This window comes from Xenopus laevis, chromosome 5S (genome assembly GCF_017654675.1).
Source record: "Xenopus laevis strain J_2021 chromosome 5S, Xenopus_laevis_v10.1, whole genome shotgun sequence".
In the NCBI taxonomy this organism is placed as follows: domain Eukaryota; kingdom Metazoa; phylum Chordata; class Amphibia; order Anura; family Pipidae; genus Xenopus; species Xenopus laevis.
Genome location: NC_054380.1, coordinates 103995812 through 104017633, shown reverse-complemented (window position 1 = coordinate 104017633; position 21822 = coordinate 103995812). Strand labels below are relative to the sequence as shown.

General features: G+C 40.5%; 1 protein-coding gene across 2 annotated transcripts in view; it reads left to right on the top strand.

Annotated features, from left to right (window-relative positions):
* kcnab1.S (potassium channel, voltage gated subfamily A regulatory beta subunit 1 S homeolog) overlaps window positions 1-21822 on the top strand; it is a 163670-nt gene that overhangs the window by 45430 nt on the left and 96418 nt on the right. Inside the window, exon 1 of one of the 2 annotated variants that reach the window (XM_018265741.2) lies at window positions 16127-16781. The exons of the other annotated variant lie outside the window; for it this stretch is intronic. Within the exon in view, the coding sequence (XP_018121230.1) occupies window positions 16564-16781 (218 nt within the window). The 5' untranslated portion in view covers window positions 16127-16563. Of the gene's footprint in view, window positions 1-16126; window positions 16782-21822 lie in introns of those variants that run through there. 2 annotated transcript variants of the gene reach the window in all.

Here is a 21822-nt window from a genome sequence, read left to right as displayed (position 1 = left end):
AGCTGCATGGTGATTGGATGAGCTGGAGGAGACGTTCAAACCTCAGCTATCCAATCCCTAAGCAGCTCAACCGGGACTTAAACTCAGTGACCAATAAGGGGAAGTAATAGACAGACGATACCTCCCCTTGTGCTCCCGCCCTGCCTTCCCGAAGTCAGCAGTTCTCAGAAAGCAGGGGTGCCTGGATAATCAAGAAAGTACAGCGTGGCAGGGCCCCCCTTACCCTCGGGCCCCCTACAACTCTCCCCCCCCCCGTCCCCCCCTGATGGCTGCCCTGTGCATATGTCCTCACCATACTCTACAAGTATTACGTTTAAACATTATACACCTATAGCAATCAATACATTAGGGAGCAGATTTGTCAAAGGTCGAATATCAAGTTTTTTTTGTTACTCAAATAAATTTGAATATACTCACAACTCGAATGTGAGGTTATTTAAGAAAAAACTCAAACGTCTAAAACTCGAACGAACATTACCGACCCGAAAACTTGAATTGAATTTGACTAAACTCAAATTGAGTTTTTTCTCCAAAAAAACTTGAATGTCAGGAAGGCTATTAACAACTTCAAATGGGTCACTGGATCTCTGCCATTTACTTGTACATGAACTCGCCAGGTTTTAGGTGGCAAATAGTCAAATTCAAGTTGTTCCCAGGGTCCAGGCATGATAAATCTCGAATTCAAGTTTGGATTATTCCCAACTCGAATTTGTGAGTTTTGACCAAAAATCCAACTCGAAAATTCAAATTTACAATTCGACCCTTAATAAATCTGCCCCTTGTTCTAAAGGTAACCATACATGGGCCAACATGCATTCATTAACCAACTGGCCCATGGGCCAACAGGGTGGAGACCATATAAGGGGCCGCACAGTATACAGCCTTTTTATTGTTCTTTTCAGTTGTGCAAGAACAATAGTAAAGCAAGGAGTGAAAGGGAGCTGCGGATATAGTATATGGATTGTTGTCAGGATCGGCATGCCATCATTAATTGCACCGTTAAACATATAAAATATTATTGCTATAAAATATCATACTTACATTTTGCCATAAAGTTTTATTCTTCTTTTTTGTTTTGTTAATAAATACTTATCTTAACTCTATAAAAACATTTCAAGCGTGGTATTTCCAGGGGACCAGAAAAAATAGCAATTGTCCCAAATAATCAGATCATTGCACTGAATGCAGGCCGTCGGGGCAAGGGCCACATGCGTTCCCTGAGCTGATGGAATTTATAAACCTGCCTGATTGTTATCTACACCATTCTCAGTGAGATATCAGTCTGGCTGGCCCTTTGAGAGTCTTGTATATGCGCCAATTTGCTGCTGGCGGATTTTATCTTCCCAAGTATGGCCATCTTAAATATGAGAAGAGTACAAAAATTAAAAGCTGAAATCTTTTCTAGTTAAAGGGAGTCTACCATGGTATTGTTTTTTTTTACTAAATTACACTCTGTACATTGCAAGCAATTCATTCTACCATTTAAAATTTTATTCTTGAATTAATAAATGTATTTTTGTAGTCGTAATATTGATGTGCAGACAGCCATCTCAGGTCATTGTGCCTGGTCATGTGTTTTCAGCCTGCACTTCACAATGGAGCTGCTTTTAGTTTCTCCTTCTCAATGTAGCGCTGCTTGGGTTAGCCCAAATTGGATTTGTACTATTGAGTGCTGTTGCAATGCAGGTGTCAGGGAGCTGTTATCTTGTGTCAGGGAGTAGTTGTCTGGTTACCTTCCCATTGTTCTTCTTATGACCTGCTGGAGGAAACGGCGAGGGGTGAAATCACTCCAACCTGCAGTGCAGCAGTAAAGAGAGACTGAAGAGCACAAATCACATGGCTGATGGCACCTGGGAAAGTAGAAACATGTCTAGTCCCATGTCAGATTTTCAAATTAAATATAAAAAACTGTTTGTTCTTTTGAATATGAATTTATTCGCCCATCATTATTCATTTGTGCTTTTTATATTAGGCTGTTTTAATAAATTACTCAGCATTCTTGGTTTTAGAGAAAATTAGTTTTTTCGTGGTTTTTAAAACCTCTTAAACCACTATAATCAAAACATTGATAAACGGTCCTCCCTGCCATGCACTCAAATGATGAGGCCAGTGTAGAGAACCAGATGGTGGTTCTTCACAGGTGAACCACCATCTGTTTTTAAAAAATGGACATGGAAGATCATTTCTGCGGACACAGCAAAAATAATTCGAGGACATGTTGATGCCACAACTGTTTTATTATAAGTGCAATGTATATGCTCTATGCTAAGATTACAGTGTTGTACAGAGTTAGCAGATGTAGCGAATATTGTTTAATATGACAATGAAAATGGTTACATACTGTGTTGTGACATAAATTATGCATACCGCGTATTTGTTAGCTTTTTTAATGTGTTTATTTATAAACAGGCACCTATTACAATAATTTCTGGAATGCTCCTGTGAATAGAACAATGGAATATAAGAAAAACGTTATAGGGTTTAAACTCAAAAGCTTGATTACATTTGAAGAAGATTATCATCATATCTCATAACGACGCCTTCTCACTGGGGTTTTGTTGCAAATCCTAGGTAGTTAGGTGTCTTTGTTAACATACAGTATATCAATGATATGCTTCAGCATAGAAGCACATGTTAGAGCTGTTGCAATGCATTATAACAGAGCTGGATAGACTTAAAGCCCTAACATATATTTAAAGGGGCAGGACAACTCTTTTTCAACTTGAGTTCAATGAACAGGGCTAGGGTTAAAAATACTTTTAGCCTACTGTTTTGCAAAACATAGTTGCATTTACCGCTTTTGTGCAGATTTGTTTAAATTGGGAGATTCATTGTCCCTTGAGGGCAGGACTACATGGTCGATTCAGCCGCGATCCGACACGCTGCGGAAAATCGCAGGCGTCACGTCGGATGCGACGGAAACAAGGTAAGTAATGGCAGTGTCGGATCGTGTTGCATTGTTGATGCCACGCGACACGACTGTTGGATGCAGACGCAGCATGCAGTGTCTGCATCCGACAGTCGCGTTGCATCACATCAATGCTGCTACACAATGCGACAATTGAATTACTTACCTTGTTTCTGTCGCATCCAACGTGACACCTGCGATTTTGCGCAGCGCGTCGGATCACGGCTGAATCGGCAATGTAGTCCTGCCCTTAGGGTTTGTGCAGTGTTGAAAAGGTTCTATTCCCATCATATCAGTGAATACATGAATGCTTTTTTCACCTCTCGGCTTCTTCTGTGCATGTTTTAGTTCTTCTAATTCAGTACAAATTGTGAACCAAAGAATTTCTTTAAAACAGAAAATTCCAAACCTCAGATGAAAGTTTTCCGCTATAGGGCATTAGCCTGACGCATCTCCTTCTGCTTCAGTATGTTCTCAATAAGCAGATAGAATTGCCTGCCATGGAAATACCTATAGACTAAGTGCGTATGTTCATTGAAAGCAGACATTACAAGCACTAACCGTGTGCAGAATTGACTCTTTTTTTTTTGTTTGTAGCGAATATAATGTAATTGCTAGTAGAGAAAGATTCCTCATACAATGGGGCAGATTCACTAAAGGGCGAAGTGGGCGTCGCTATCAAAAATTTGCTAGAAATCCAATCCGCACGGACATTGCCAATTCACTAACAGGCGCAGATGACAATTCGCTAGCGAAACAGACTGTCGCTAGCGTTAGTTCGCACTCTAACGTCAGGCGACTTTTTGCTCTGGTGAAAGGTTGTTACTACGCAAATTCAGTAAAGTGTGGATTTTACTGAACATTACCTATTTCGCCACAGTTGACTTCGCCACCTCAGACCAGGTGAACTGCTAAAAAGAAGCAACATCTTCCTCAATCTTATGTCAGTAACATCATATCCTGTCTGCCGAAAATGCATAAAAGTATAAAAAACACTTGAGACTTTTCCTTTTTTTAAGCGGGATTGGCTGCAAAACTTTTTTTGTCTTAACATTTTTCCCCAGACATTTCAGAACATATGGAACATTCATTTTAAAGTGGGCTCATGTGTAGGGCATTATATTAACTCTTGTCTTTATTAAGGTTCCTTGGACATGTGTAATAAAAAGTTGCCACTTCAAGCATTCGCACCAACATCTCTAATAAAGATGTCCATACAACTTAATTGTACCTGCCCTATTCAAATTGACCTAAGAGTAAGATCACTATTGCCTTTTCGTTCGAACGCTAGCGCATCTACACTATGAAATGCTCACACTGCCGAAGTAACGGTAGCAAAAAGTCGTCAGTGTTCGGCGCCCAAGACTCAACTTCGCATATTAGTGAATTAGCATACTAGTAGCGAATTTGCGCCTGGCGAAGTGGTGCGAATCTTTCACTGGTGACATTTTGCCCTTTAGTGAATCTGCCCCAATAAGTTACCCAAGACACAAGAATGTTCAGATTCACACTATGAGGTATATTTATCAAAGAGTGACGTTAGAGATCGCCACAGTCCTCTAGAGTGAAAAATCCACCACTCTCCATTCATTTCTATGGGATTTTGAAAGGCGTATTTATCAAAGGATGAATTTTTACTTTCACTCATTGATAGAGGACTGTGGCGATCTCTAACTTCACTCTTATAAATATACCCCTATATAATTCTATAATTCTCTACAGGCCATGATTTCTTATTCGGCTAGACCAGAGGGTATTGCCACTACATTTCGCTTCATACTTCCTTCTACGATTTCAGCTAGAACACTTGGGATTAGGAGGGAAGGAGATTGAAAGAGCTACGCATCCCCAGTTTCCAAAACAATTAGAATGTGGGTGGGCGGCATGCCACAATTAAAAACTTGTTGCCCTAGGCCGGGCCATTATGGCCTTCCCACGAATACGGGCCTGATTCTTTGAAGTGATAATATTTATATCGTTTTTTAAAGAAAATGATTTAATCTACAAATAATAAATCATATAAAGCTGTTGATATATTTTTGTAATACACAAAAGCCATGAATATCTTGTAAATTATATCCTTATAAATGACGAGTTCTGATGTCATCAGTTATAAACGGTGAGTTCGGATGTCATTTCAGTCACTAGACTCATTGAAATTTGTGTATTATAATAAATAATGTACCCACAGTTGTAAAATATGAGGATATTAGAAATTACCTCGGAGTTGCATGACATGTATAAAAACACTCGGCCTTCGGCCTCGTGTTTTTATATGGTCCTGAAACTCCTCGGTAACTTATAATATCCTTATATTTTACATAAGGGAGTACTTTATTCATTATATAATATCTGTAACTAAATGATGGGGTTTAATAGTAGTTTAATAATAATAGTAAGAAGTATAATATAAATATCTGCATTCTACATAAAATATAATATAAATCTAATATAAATATCTGCATTTACAGCTCAAAATGATCAATCTGCTCGGTGCTGAGAAATATGTGTAATAATAAAAAAACATTACTGAATTTCACAGTACTAGACTCACATCCCTTAATCTTTTGACCAGATCTCCTAAGGTAAAGAAGATGAACATAAAGCATAAATAAAGATAAACTGCTAATACGATCTTGGTTCAAATATAGGTCAGTTCAGTCTGAGATTGCGTTATTTCATATCAAACAAACAAACATTTACTGGAGGGGGTTGTACAAGCAAGTCATAATCCTATCAGCATCCCCACAGAGAAGAGGACCGTGAAATAGTTTATGACAAGACACCAATTTTAATTTTGTTGCCCTGATTTTAGTGAAGAGAACTGCTTCAATCATTAGCATGATTTCTGATAGTTTAGAACATCTAATTCATTCATGCAATGGACCCAGCCATAGTGATCATTAACACAGCTGCACATGGCAAGAGTCTTCCATATAAATATATAACCAACAGCAAACTGACAGCAATACACAATGCTTTAGATATTGCTCTACTTGATTTAACTGGGCAAATCATTCACTTGGTGAACAAATCCAATCACTATTAACCACTATTAAAATGAACCAACCTTGTATTTCCCATAAAAGTTAATATAAACCTTTGAGAAATGTGTGATTCTTCTCAGATCTCGGCAGATTAAAGTGACAGGGGGGCAGAGGGACACAGGAAAGCAATATCGGAATAACTGAAGAAGTCAAAATTTCACTCTCTCGTCATATCAAGTCTAGACTACTGTAACTCTCTTTTAATTGGCCTTCCTCTCCAGAGACTGTCACCTCTCCAGTCCATAATGAACACTGCTGCAAGGCTCATACACCTCAGAAACCGCTCCTCCTCTGCCTCTCCATTCTGTCAATCCCTGCACTGGCTTCCGCTACCTTTCAGAATCAAATGAATGACCCTGACATTCAAAGCACTTCATAACTCTGCCCCACCTTACATCTCTGAACTCATCTCTATATACTCACCCAACCGCTTACTACGCTCCTCTACTGACCTGCTACTCAACTCTTCTCTCATTACCTCCTCACATGCTCGCATTCAAGACTTTGCAAGGGCTGCACCCCTCCTCTGGAACTCTTTCCCACGGTCTGTCCGACTTTCTCCCAACCTTTCTGCTTTCAAGAAATCTCTTAAATCTCATTTAGGTCAACTCTGGATAAGCTTGCTTTCCACATGTCCCTAAAGTATCCAAGGTTAAAGTTAGGCTAAAGATCTGTGTCAATAAATAGAAACACTAACATTGTTTCCCTTACATAAAACTGCTAATACCTCTCACCAAATGAGGGTCAGATGCAAATAACTCTTGCACTAACAGCACCATTATATGTTACAGAAGATCAGGTTAACTATATTACCCCTAGTGACAGATGGAAAAACCTACTAAATGAATCAGTGTTTAATTAGCATAAAACATTGTACATTAGAGTCCTGCAGTGGGTCGGCTACCCGCGGGTTACCCGATTACAAAAAAAACAGGTACTTTGCAGGATGAGGGTAGGACTTTCTGGTGCAGGTATAGATGAGGTTTGCAGGTCTGCGGGTTGATTTGCGGTTATATATTTCTTATTTTATATTGTCTACATTTTACTCCTTTTAAAATTTTACAAAACATTTTTCTGTCTCCTCCTACTTCTGATGATGTCACTTCTGGTTCACAGCAACAGCACTTCCTGTTTTATGGTGGTCGCTGGGTTGTGGATTGGGTTGCGAATAAGGCCGTTGAGGGACGGGTCAGGTAGCAGATCAAAGCAGGTTAAATAAGCCTGTTGTGGTTCGTGTCGTGGGCTGCGGGGTCCGTCAGGTCCGGGTATCAAAAATTGGTTCAGTACACATTGTAGATACCAGCTTGAATGAGTATTTTAGTTCCTGAATGAAAACACTCTGTGGCTGATCACCCTCCACAACAGCAAATAATTTTAACTAACAAGAGTTTCATGGCATCAACACCTACTACATTGTTCTGACAGTAAATGCTCTTCGTTGCAGAAACATCTCTCAAAAGCAGCTGGAGAACTATCGGGCCATCTGGCATCAAACTGTTCCACCACAGTGCAATACAATCCCAGTGCCACAAACACATTTGCATATGGGATGGGATCCATTATCTGGAAACCTGTTATCCAGAAAGCTCCCAATTAAACGAATGCCATCTCCCATAGAATCAAATTTAATCAAATGATTCCCTGTTTCTCTGTAATAATATAACATTAACGTGCACTTGATCTAAACTAAGATATAATTAATCCTTATTAGAGGCAAACCAATCCTATTGGGTTTATTTAATGTTTAAATTAATTTTAAGTAGACTAATTGTATGAAGAGCCCATTTATGGAAATATTCCTTATCTGGAAAACCCCAGATCCCAAGCATCCTGGATAACAGGTTTCATACCTGTATATATTAAACTTAGATAACAAAATTATTCTTATTTTTGATTAATTAATAGAAATTCTAACACATATATTTTAATATGTCTCAGCAGCTACCACTTTAGCCACGACTGTACCATCTTCCCCAACTCTATAACAATTTAGAGTTATACATGATGTTTAAGATGGCCATACATAGGTCAATAAAAGATTGCCCCCCAAAAGATCAGCAGTTTATTGGCCCCTGTATGGAGCCCTTGGGAGGACCTTCCCACTCATACAGTATTTGTTCAAAAATTGATCAGATATCTATCAGGCAGGTTCAAAAATCCCATCAGATGAGCACTCCATTGGTGTGTTGATGTAGTCATTGTCCAAAGGGTCTCTGTAAGCCCACTGTATAAACCGATGGTTCACCCCCAGGCAACCATGTCAAATGAGCAGAGCTTACTATCTCACTGCATATGACCAGCTTTAATTAGGGGCTAATACAAACAAAAGGGGGTCAAAACAAAATTTTAAAGAATACAAAGATATCAAGCAACTGGAAAAAAAGTCATTACTTCTGGTACACTGTTTGAAACATTTAGTTAGTGAACATGAACTGTTGCTTTAAGAGCCTAATTCTGATTTTTAATTGGAACAGGGCCTGTTAGCATAAAATGATCAAGGCTAAAAGATTCTTACAGATTATTTCAGATCCCTGGTGAGTTTGTGTTCCATTTACCATGGAATAAAAGTAAATTAACATTTTCACTGCTAGAGTGAGTTGCACAGCACTGCAATGGGCTGATCTGCCCTCTGGTCTTTTTCTGGATTTAAGTATAAATTCTTCAAAGGCTTTGATTTACTCCCAAGATTTCCTGTACTAAGCTAACAACTGTATTCATCGATCAATTTATTCCATTTTCTTTTTTGCAACTTGTATTACACTAGATTCAAGTGCTTCAACAATAGTTACAGAGCCAACAGATGCAAATCTTTTTAGCCTTATCTGCATGGGGAGGATTATTATTTATTATTAAAGCGCTAATATATTCCACAGCGCCTGTACATTAAATGTGTACATTATGTTTTGCACATGTATCAAGATCAAACTAGAACCTCCATAATACTACCACCAATCCTCTGCAGACAGATAGAGCTGTGCAACTTCCAGAATTCATTATAAAACAACCTAAAATATCTAAAAGGCTAAAAAGTGTGAGACACTGATCTACTAATGTACCAGCCAACGGGGCTATTGGTTTATTCAGTAATGCCTAGAAACAGTTACAGAAAGATTGTTGCAAACAAACAACTTAGACAGTGTAACTAGCAATGACATACGTAGCCAGAGTTATTTCATCTGATAGCTCAGGATACTCCAGATAATTATCTGTGAAGTGTTTCTCCATTCCCAGGTGTCCTTACAGAAAGATTGCTGAACATAAATGAAATTCCTGTTCAGATTAACTTTATCTGTATGAATAAAATAACGGATTTGATGCTTTAGGGATGTACTGTGCCTTTTTAAGGCTGTTTGCCATAGAAGCCATCCTACAGTAAATATGCTGCTCAATTAAGCCAAGGCTCTCTACAGAGAGATGAAATCAAGGGTTCTTGTGCGAGTAATTCCTATTAAATCAATATAAATAAGAAAACTGGCACATGGAGGGGATTCCTTTGAGAGACACATGAATATACACAGAGTGTGTGGGCTTGAGGGGGGGGGTAGACAAGGAACTGAGAGAAATTGTTTCCTGGATAAATGTTGACTGTGTAATAATGGGTTGCCCAGAGCTTTTACAGTTCTTAGTTATTGTTATATACTATTTATACTACCCATAAAATTACTAAAGGACTCTGGGTGAATGTATGCACTGAATTTAACACCAAGGTGCTTTTTACGTGTCCCTGACTGCGGCCATGTAGTGACATCACATAGCACACATCTACTTTTCTTCCATCCATATGGACATTGGCTAAATCAGTCATTGATAGGAGCAATGCTAGTCACATATAAAGCCTATGGTTTTAAAGGATTGGTTCATCTTTACGCCAGAGTTTCTGGGAAATTAGTCGCCCAGCGACAAATCTCCTCCTCATCGGGGCAACTAATCTCCCGCTGGCTAGAATGTAAATCGCCGACGGGATATCTATCGGTGCGATTCGTTTTACGAATTTGCCCAAAGTTGACTCACGAGGAAACTTAGGGCGACTTTCGGTAAATGAAGCATACTGAGTACCATCCCGCCAGCGGTTTAGAGTCTAGCGAGCGGGAGGCAGTTTGGGGAGATTAGTCGCCCTGAAGAAGAGGCGATTTATCTCCCCGAATGTGAGCGTATGTCTCTGCCCTTAAAGTTCACTTTAAGTATGTTACAGAACGGCCAGTTCTAAGCAACTTTTCAATTGGTCATTACTTACTTTTTATAGTCTTTTAATTATTTGCCATCTGACTCTTTCCAGCTTGAACATGTGGGTCACTGACCCCATCTATAAAACAAATACTTTGTAAGGCTACAAAGTTATTATTGTTTCTACTTATTATTACTCATCTTTCTATTTAGGCTATCTCTTAGTTTAATTAATAGTAAAGTCTCTTATTCAAATGAATACATGGTTGCTAGGGTAATCTGAACCCTACCAACCAGCTGTAGAACACCTGAATAAAGGGCTAAACAACTCAAAAACTGCAAATAATAAAAAATGGAAACAAATTGCAAATTGTTTCAGAATATCACTCGCTATAGCATACTAAAAATTAACACAAAGGTGCACAACCCCTTTAATAAAGTATCATTATTTTAAAGACAACAAATTAATGTTCAAAATTCAGGAATAAGAGGAGCCTTAAAGTGTACCCAACTGCATGTTGTATGTTACCAGTTATCTCCATTTATGGTATCCAGAAGGGAACTACTGTATATGGGTTATTTGAGAGATTTTCCTCTAGAGTCTCTTATGCCTTCATTTGATTTTCCTTGTGTTCTTATATTTAACTATTTTAATTCATTCCTTCAATCCATGAATTCACTTTTCTGTAATTCATTTTATCAATTCATCCCCAAAGTCCATTTTATTCATTCGTTTCACTAGCATACGGATTACTATTTTCATCATATTGATCGCTTAACAAACTCATCATTCACTTATTTCAATGAATTTGTTTCAAAAAACATATTCACTTCTGTTGATCCTTATACAGCCAGGGTAGAGGCACACAATGCTATTTAGGGGAGATTAGTCGCCCAGCGACAAATCGCCTTTCCTTTGGGCGACTAATCTCCCCGCAATGCCTTCCCGCCGGCTAGAATCTAAATTGCTGGCAGGATGGCACTCAGAGCGCTTCGTTTTCTGAAGTCGCCCGAAGTTTCCTTGTGAGGCAACTTCGGGCGACTTCGGAAAACTAAGTGTTCCGAGTGCCATCCCAACGGCGATTTACATTCTAGCCGGTGGGTAGGGAGTTTGGGGAGATTAGTCTCCCTAACAAGAGGCGATTTATCGACAGGTGACTGAATCTCCCCGAATCTCCATTGGTGTTTCTGGGGAGACACGTAAGGGGTGTCTTTGAGCATATGTCATTCGTTTACTCTCCTAGATCCCATATGAATAGAAGGAGGTTGTACAAAGGTTTTTCCTTTGACATCATTTTTAGGTTATAGCTACCAGAAACATCAGCAGCCACCCACAATGACTTCCCTAACACAATCCTTTATGTCAGAAGAATGAACTGCTTAAGGGTTCAATCAGATAATAAAGGGGTCAGATTCAGTGAGGTATGGGGCCTGTGATAAGTCAAAGTATGATAATTGCTGGTGGGCGAGAACATGGGAGCTTATAATGAGAAAGGCCCTTACATGATTATACATTGACAATGTGTATAGTGTTCATAAATCAGAAACATGTTATTTACTGCTGGCCTGGATGATATAGTAAGTACATGAAATAAAGATATGTTGAAGAGAAAGGAAGAATTATCTGTAGGGTAAAACTGGAATGCCTGCATAGAATTTCCAGTGCAGCTATTAAGACAGCAGCAGTGCAAATGGATCGATACAGTTGAATACTCTTGTTAATTATTTCCAGTGATAGTACCTAGTTACGTGCCTGGTTACTGTGCTCAGACTATTACTATCAGGTAATTATTTTAGTAAATACTGAGAATAACCAATAAGTGGCCACTTCTATGGAGACAATTTGCACTGCCTGGTACCATCTTTCTGAGTAATGAGAAAGGTGAAGGACACAAGAAAACGATTTCTTATAGGATCAGGAGCTTCGGGAATTCTAGAGCTGTCATGGCTTTCTCCAAGCCAAGGGAAAGTGATGACCTCTGACCTCTGTTTGGCAAAACACAGCGCAAAATGAGAATATTATTACTTTTTGTGAGCAATGGCATTTACAAACAATGACTATTTGTCTGGATAGTATTGAGTTAGTTTGTACCAACTCACAGAATGGTGTTCCACTGGTAAAATAATGAACACATAAATGTGTAATAAATGAGTGGGAAAAGTGTCAGTACCTTAGGTTAAAGGAACAGTAACACCAAAAAGTATTTTAAAGTAATGATAATATAATGTATGCAAGTGGATTCTTCAGAAAGTATGTTTTCTACTGTGTATCCTATGCTTCAATGGCTGACCCAACACCCAAGTCTACACAGCAGCTTATATAAACTATAGTAGAGTTTCTGAAGAAAACACACCAGTTGTACCAGTGGAGGGTAAAATTATATTGTACATACCTCCTAACTGTCCCATTTTTCACAGAACAGTCCCGATTTTGACAGCTCAACCCACAGTTCCGGATTATTACTGAAATGTCCCGACTTTCTCTTTGATCTCCTGCACTCAACAGCCAGAAAAAGATACAAAGTTTCTAAAACCTAATTGGCTTTTGGCAGAGAGTCCAGAATATGTGGCAGGTGCACTTAGATACATTTGTTACAATTTAAGATCAGAAAGAAACAAGTATAACTGTTTAAGATAAGCAGGTCTCTTGGAGAAACTGTGACTTGCAGCTTAAAGGGCAATTCACCTTCATTAGCAAAACTTTAATAACACATAAAACCCCAAAAAATGTGTTAAAATTGCCCATAAATGTTGGGAGGTATGTATTATATAGTCATACCTTTAAAACACATTCATTTTTGGTTTTACTGTTCTTTTAAATATCAAACTGCCAGGAAATTCTCCAGTTCAGTAAACATGAAGCTAAATTAGGGCCTTGCTTTTTCTGTAAAAATTAACTCTGGTCTCAAAAAAAGTGGGTGGGTATTTGGGGCATGGCCGAGCAAGTTAGGGGGATGCTGGCTGTGAAGGGATGGGGATTGGATCGAGTTGTAACTGGGCATATTGATGGCACAATTGAGAGGGTCAGGGAATATAACGTGGGTAAATAAATTTACCTGCATTTACAGTGTTGTACAGGCTAGCAAGCTGAAATGCTAGCACAGTGGGGCTCCATTTGATTGTGTGAAAAAGAAAGAATAGCTGTATAGTGCAGTGCAAATTTTAACTGCATACAGTGCAAATGTTACCTGCATACAGTGCAAATGTTACCTGCATACAGTGCAAATGTTACCTGCATACAGTGCAAATGTTACCTTACAGTGCAAATGTTACCTGCATACAATAAAAGCTGAACGTGGAAGAAGTATGTACATTTGTTTGTGCAGTCACCCATATTTAATGCCCATAGATTTAAGCACGCTAAAGTAATGTATAGCTTCAGAACTCTGCTGATACACATCTCAGGGTAGCAGCAACCATTACAGATTAAGGGATTCATGTAACTCTATTGGAGTCTGAAAGTCCCTGAATCATAAAAGGCAATTGGCTATATGTAATAAAAGTCTTCCCTTCTTTATTCCTTATATTAGAATAATGGCCCAAGTGGGCGACCTCTGAAAGTTTTTCCTGCTTAAAATAGTGTCCAAGTCCTCAAAATAATTTTCACTGGCAGGGTCGGACTGGGGGGCTTGGGCCCACCGGGGCTACTGCCCAAGGGCCCCCCTCCTGCCCCCCTGGCGTGCCGGGTTTGCACACAGGTTGCGGCATTGAGAAGCAGATCTAGGCCGGCGGGGCCCACACACAAGAGCCCGGCCCAGTCCGATTGGCAACTATGAGGATCACTTCAAAACACCGTCACAGGTATGAGACGAGCCTCATAGAGAGCAATAAGGATAACTTGGGACACTGGGACGTTGTGTTTTTTTTAGCAAATGATATGGTGACCAAATATCTGAGATTGCTCCACAAATGCAAAAAAAATGGAAAGGTGGCACGCAGATTAAAAAGAAAAAGGTGGTTTATTACAATAGGTCACTGACCGGTATCACCTGACGCGCTTTGGGAACAACTCCCTTAATCATAAGCTTATACTCCACAAATGTTTAGATATTATTCTTCTTATTTTTTATACTAATAAGGAAAGTAATTCAAATTGTATATAGGAGGCCATACACTATTCCATACAATAACCCACAGGCCTAATGCCTAATAAGAAACCATACAATGGCCTTCTTTTCTTCACCCATGAGTTGGCCCAGCAACCCAATTAAGTTAACTTTTAGTATGTTATAAAATGACAAATTCTAAGTATATAAGTATATATCGTGTGTTTATATGGAAGGACCCTCACTTCTCAGGCATATGCCACATGGGTATATTCTGCTGATTGTTGCTCGTTAAAAATATTTTTTCCGTTTCCTACAAAACCTATTTGTTACCAGCTACAAGTTGTAGTAGGCTAGATGTGCACATGAAAATGCACTAAAGTTCTGTAAAGGAAATTTCTGTATCAATACCAAGTATTATTATTTTATGAAAAACAGTAGTTCGGGAGCTTTGGATTTCAGATGCCAGAATTCCACTAGAGATTGTGTGAGCTCCTTACTGCAGTGCAGCACAAGTCTGTAGCCTGCCTCACTCTCCCACACTGGAGTACAAGCAAAACACATTGGCTTACAATTTACTGAGACTTTAAATAATGAGGTTGTTTTTAATGCATGAATCATTACCCACAGTTCCAAGTGCAGGAAAGTCTCTGCCACTGAGCTTTTGGTGCAGATATTTCCCTCTTTGGCACTGTGTAAAGTAATTGGTTTTCCTGCTATTGTGCAGAGTCCAGAATGTGAGGAGCAAGTAGGGTGCAAGTCCTGCAGCCCCTCCATGTGCTGCTGCTGAGGTGCCAATAAATTGCCTCTTCTTTCTCTGGGGAATACACTGCACCCACTCAGTCCCTGCAGGAGTCAAAGGCAGTGATGCACTGAGTATTGTTTCCCTACTGTGCACAGCATTTAACCCTTTCACTGGCAGAAGGGGCAGCGCGGAGTCACTAAAGTTTGCTTCAGTAAATGGTCAGTGGGCGCAACTCGTATTAGGACTATGGCTGGAGAGTATTTGGAAAGCCAAAGTGTAGTACATGTAAAGGATCCATATCCAGAAACCCATTATGCAGAAATAGCCGAACTACAGAATGGTCGTCTCCCATAGACGCCATTATACTGAAATAATCCATTTTTTTTAAAATGTACTATCTTATGCTCTGTAATAATAAAACAGTAGTTTGTACTTGAGCCAAACTAAGATATAATTATTATATTATTCCTTATTGGAAGCAAAACCAGCTTTTTGGGTTTATTTAATGTTTTTTTTTGGGTTTAATTAATATTATTTTCTAGTAGACTTAAAGAATTCAACCCTTTAAGAAAAAATCCCTACCCCCCACCCCACGGAGACCCCCTCCCTCCTCCCCCCAAGCTAACTGCACCCCTGGGGAAATACCCCATACTTTATACTTACCCCTCAACGCAGATTCTGGCATCGGAGTTCCACGCAGCCATCTTCCGGGTCTTCGGCAAGTTAAGTGGGAGATCGGCATGTTGGCGCATGCGCAGTTGGAGCAATTTGCCGGTTTGCGTCAACTGCGCATGTGCCAAAACACACAAAAATTGCCCAAGCGCTGGAAGAAGACACGAAGATGGAAGATGGCTGCGTGGAACTCCGATGCCTGAATCTGTGCCTAGGGCGGGGTAAGTATAAAGTATGGGGCATTTCCCCAGGGTCAGTTAGCCTGGGGGGAGGGGGTACAGGTGTTTTTCTTAAAGGGTTGACTTCTCCTTTAAGGTATGAAGAGGCAAACTATCCAGAAACCCCCAGGTCCCGAACATTCTGGATAATAGGTCCCATACCTGTTCTTGTAAAGGTGGGGCACATTACAGAGGGCTTTAATTGTTAACCCTGTCAGTGGGTGGGTTGGGGTACAGCAGGATATTCTGGCCGTGCCATCATAATTCCATATCCCGTGCGTAAATAGAGGAGATATTGCGACTATTAAAGAGCCCCACACGCCGGGGCTCAGTCAGTGCAGAGAGATACACACGAGACGCCACAACAATCCGACCTCAACTGGACGGACATTTACCAACCTGGGGGATTGTCCGTGTTGATGTTCCACCCAGCGCAAAGCTTTGCCTGTTCAGCATTTGATGGAGCAGAGGCGCCTCCGTTTAGTGGCGCGCGGTGCCCAGTCCGGGGCTGAACATGAACATTTTGCTTTGACACAAGGAACTTTGTGTAAGGAATGAAACATCTGATCACCTGCAGCCGCCGTCTCCTGCCCTGACTTCTCAGTGGGACGCACGGTTACGCACCTGCCCTGACTTCTCTCTCACAGACTCGTGCGCCTCGCACAGCGGCACCGTGATTCCTTGGAGTGCAGCAGTATTAGCGGCAGAGCAGTATTAGCGGCAGCATTAGAGGCAGTAGCGCTGAAGCCCGGTACTAGGAGCCATGCAAGTGTCTATCGCTTGCACAGAGCACAATCTGAAGAGCCGGAATGGGGATGACAGGCACAACAAGCAGAACTCCAGCGGCCCCAACGTGGTGAATTCGGCCAGAGCCCGGTTCCGCACAGTCGCTATTATTGCCCGAAGTCTGGGCACCTTTATCCCTCAGCACCACATCTCTTTAAAGGAATCTACCGCTAAACAGACTGGCATGAAATATAGGTATGATTTCATTGCAACTTTCCCCCCAATCTCCCCATCCACACTTATAACCTTCCTTTATATCCAATATTGATTCCATTCATGGATAACATTGATCTCATGATACTGGATGATGTCTGTGGTCCTGGAGCTGCTTCTGAAACTCACATTCGAGGTTGGCTTTGGGAGTTGTAGTTGAACATTTCACTGTGGCGTTCATCTGGTAACTATGGGATCTTTCCTTTGGTTACAGAAAGGCTTCTCTGATTTAGAGAGCTGGTGGTCAGTGCCAGTAAATACAGTAATAATAAGGAAACTCCTTAAACCTGATACAGTAGAAACCCCATTTTATGTTTTTCAGGGGACCAGGAAAAAAATGATGTAAAATCAGGGAAATGTATTCTGCATAAAATATAGGTGGGACCACAAAACAACAATGTAAAATGAGGGGAAACTTAAAACCAGGGGATGTAAAATAGGGGTTCTACTGTATATTCTTCTGCTCATTAAGGGGCAGATTTATGAAAAAGCGAGAGCAGCACTTTCCATTGGATTGATATGCCTCTAAAAATCCCATAGAGAGTGGTGGAATGTTACTGTGTTGGTGGTGAGGTGAGCTCTCATTTCACTCCTTTATAAATCAGCTCCTAAGTGACAAAATGTTATTATGCCGATGGACAGATGTTGCACTGGTGGGATCGGGTATCATCTGATTTGCTTTTAGTCCAATTGTTGGGATAGAAAAAGTGAATTGAAGCATGACTAGCAATTTCGCTGTGCAATACAAATAGTCCTGGCTTAGTTTTACCAACACTGGCCAATTTTGTGCCAGGGGAGTATCTCATAGCAACTAATTAGAGATTAGCTTTAATGTTTCTGCCTGCAGCAGTCTGATCAAAGCTGATTGGTTGCTATAGGTTACTGGATTGGTCTTAATAGCCCGCTGTTAATAAGGGCACCTAACTGTCAGCCCACTGTCTTGATAGGGATTTGGATAACTCAGTGCACCTTACTGACCTCAAGCTTTTGGCAGGACCATAACTTCCAGTACGTCCAAGTTATAGAGAGTTCAGTTGTCAGTGAGGAAGTAAGTTCATAGGCAAATGAATGAGCGGTTCAGGGTCTTGTTGTTCTGCAGTGCAAGTAAAAGGGTATATAAGGACCATGAGAGCTCCATGGAAACTGCTACATATATTACATGCAGATATACATGCATCATTTTGCCTTTTTCTACATCTGGCTCGTGCCTCACACTGCCGTGCACTAAAGATTACTGCCAGTGTGTTATTGATGCAACAGTCATTTTAATAAATAGGCAAACAGACCATTTTCCCAGGACCGTCAAGAATGGGGGTGAAATGAGAGCGCACACGTTGACATCATCTACTGTGTATCCCCAAGAAATGAACAAATAAGTATTTTAATTTTAAACTTTCATTTGGAACATATGTACCTAAAGGTGGCGATGTCGCCAAACGAGCGGATCTCTCCCCGATATGCCCACCTTGAGGTGGGCGATATCGGGCTGATCCGATCGTGGGCCCTAGGGCCCAATGATCGGATCCTAGCTATGGGTAAAGAGCGGTCGCATTGCGGGACCTCATCAACAAACAGATGCGGCTGTGATCCGACAGGATTTTTAGTCCCGTCCGAACGGCATCTGGCCGACTTTTGGCCAGATATCGATCAGGGAAGCCCGTTGGAGGGCCCCATACACGGGCCAATAAGCTGCCGACTCGGTCGGCACCTTAAAAAAAAAATTTTCATAAAAAAAGTTTAGTAGTATATTTTGCTTATTTTCATTATTGCCTGCTTTAATGGATTGCAGTTCTCACCTGCATGATGATAGTATTAACAGAAATTTCTTATGTTGGAGGCAAAGGCCCAGGGTTGGTACCTTAAATCAGCCTTAAGTGTTATGATGCCATAGTGTTGTTTCATGTGATGTCAGAGATTCCAATTTAGGGGGGATATGGTTACTCGTGGATGTGCCTAAGTGTTTATGCCTTGTTATAGTTACTTTATTTGTTTGGTGTGCCTGAACTCTAAGGGACCTTACACTTGTGCGTTCCTAATCACTCGCTTTTTTTGTTTGTTCGACTGCGCAGGTATGCAGGAGTGAACTAAGCATATTATGTCTTCTTTTAGGGCTCTTACAGACGGGTGTTTGTGCACTCCCCTGCATGCTCCGTTCAACTGCAGGGGAGCACAGGAATAGACGCACTGAATTATTGTCAATGGGGCTGTACTCACACAGACACGTATGCGGCGAACGCAGGTAAAATGCAACATGCTGTGTCCCAACCTGCATTTGGAGCTTACATGCATCTGTGTGAGTACAGCCCCATTGACAGTAATTCAGTGCATCTACTCCTCTGCGGCTGAACGCATGAAACCGGAACGGAGGGGAGCGCACAAACAAATGCCCGTGTGTAAGAGCCCAAGGGGACGGTGCCCACACACTGCAGTACTGAATATTGATAGAACTGAACACGCAGGCCATAGACACAGTGGGGGTTATTTATAAATAATGGGCAGATTTGAACCTTGGCAGTAACCCATGGAAAATCAGATGATTGCTTTCAGTGTTCAACCTGCAGCTGGCTGAAAAAAAGCTAATCACTGATTGGTTGCTATGGTATACTGCCCAGGGGAAAATTTGCCCAGTGTTTATAAATGAGCCCCAGTACGTTTGTTGCAAAAAAAAACAAGTTAGTGTCCTAATCGCAGATGGTAAAACATTTGAATCGTGTAAACCCTAATCACCCCAAATCATAAGGGCATGAAGTTATAAATGAAGCCTCAGAGTCACTGAAGCCTCACACATTTATCCATTTGGAGCAGCGTGGATAATCCAGATCAATCTGTCCATACGTTTTACAACAACTTGAGTGTTTGTTTTTTTTTTGGAAAAAGTAAAATGAGCAAAAACATCTCTATATTACACTATTCTATAGAATACTGATCATTGTTTGCAGTAAAAAAAAAAAGAAAATGTTGATGGCAGTATGGATTCACCACATGCAGAATTTGGCCAAATCCAAATTGGGTGCCAAGTGAAATAATGCATTGATGCATTCCTAGATAGCAGTGTCCCTTTAACACTGTCATTCAGGACACAGCACTTACCCATGAATAATCTCAGAGGCTGGTTGTGCCCCCTTAGTCCTGGACCCCCTCCCCCACAGGAGCTTTTTCCCATGATGGGCCTCAGGTTGAAGCCAAGATCTCATTCGTGAGTGTTTCTAGGAAATGGTGTATATATATATATATATATATATATATATTTATTCAATCTCCATATCGCACATTTCCGTCCACAGTGTGGACCAAAATGCATCGATATGGAGATTGAATAAACGTTCACGTTTTTATGAAAATCATGTGCCGTGAGTGCTTTCTACCATTGGACTACATTATATTTGTTTAGCACCCGGCCATTACTATTGTGAGTGGTGAGTGCCGATTTTTTGTGAATATATTGTATATACAATGTGCAGCCTGAATGACTGAGAGTAAGTGAAGCAGCAGGTAGAAGTAAGAAGCCAATTTGTTATGAAGCAGAGGCTGGAAACTGCTAGGTGTAGGTTATAAATCAGCTCTATACTTCCAATATGTGCGTCAGCCACTATGATTATCATCCAGTCGGTCTCTGTGTACGGAGCATGCCGTTGACATTCAATGAAAGTGTCGATTTTAATGAAACCAGATTTGAATTAATAAATTGGGACATGTAACAGTTGTCTTTCTTTAAATACATGCCCTGATTTCTTGCATTTTACCCTTTAAGCTGTGCCATTTGTTCTCTGGCAAGTGTAACAATTATCTCCAACCGAGACTCTGAGCACAGAGAAATACTCACTTTGATGGAGAGTAGCAAAAGGATTAACTGCGCCGTCAATAATGCTGTCATTGTGCTGAATTCACCAGACAAGAGCATTCCTGGGCTCTGAAAGAGTTATTTATAGAGTTGGAAAGGCAGGGGAACATGTACTGAGATAGGTGTAGTTCAGTGTGCCAAGAATCCATCCATAGGTGTATGAGAAGAATAATTGGGGAACCTGTTCTAAGGTATATGCTCAGTTTGAGACTGGAGAGGTTATTGAAGAGCAAAAGTTACAGTACCGCATTCTCTGACTCAATAAACAATAATTTGGTAGTCAGAATGTCACAAGGGTCAAGAGTACAATTACATACATTTGCTGAATGAAGCTCAGTGATTCACACCACTGGTTAAAGTGAAAATATATGATGTTAATAGAAGGTCCCGTGGCTGCACACTACCTGTCAGTGGCAGCTGAAATATTGTTTGATTATACATAGGCATGTTGCATCAGCATCATTTATTTATATTGCTCCAACAAGTTACATAGAAAGGTGCCAAAGAGGGATACACCAAACGCTGCTTCTCAGGGTGAAACCATGAATCCGAGGGTACAGATTTGGCTGAATACTGAATCTGAACCCTTGCGCCCAATGAAAATCATGCACTTGTAAAAATTCCCAAAATTTGTCTGAATACAAATCCTGCCAAAAATTGTTCAGATTCAGTCAAATCCTGAACTGAATCTGAGATTCGGTGCATACCTAGTGCCTATTCACCTGCACCCTCAACCATTCCGAAATCCTAAAATATCAAGTGTCCTCCGAATGGTCCACACTTTGTATTTAAAAATTTTTTTGCTAGAACTAGTGATTCTTTAATTTAAATGCACGTTAAAGACTATATAGATTGTTGTACAGCCATAATCAACATTTATTGCCAGAATTTTATGCATACAAATAGTGATGGACAAATAAATTCGTCAGGCGTGAATTCGCTGTGAATTTCTGCGTTTCACCACCGGTGGCATGTGGACCCGCGTTGGAATAGTAGCTCACGTCAAAACCATCGCACGTCAACATTATTCAGATGCCCATTAACGCCGGCGTCAAAATTTATGTAAATTGACGCAGGTGGCAAAATTGATGCAGGCGTCAAAATTTGTGTTTCGCAAAACGGGACAAATTCACCCATCACTGCATACAAACATACAATAATTTAACAAACAAAGACTACAAA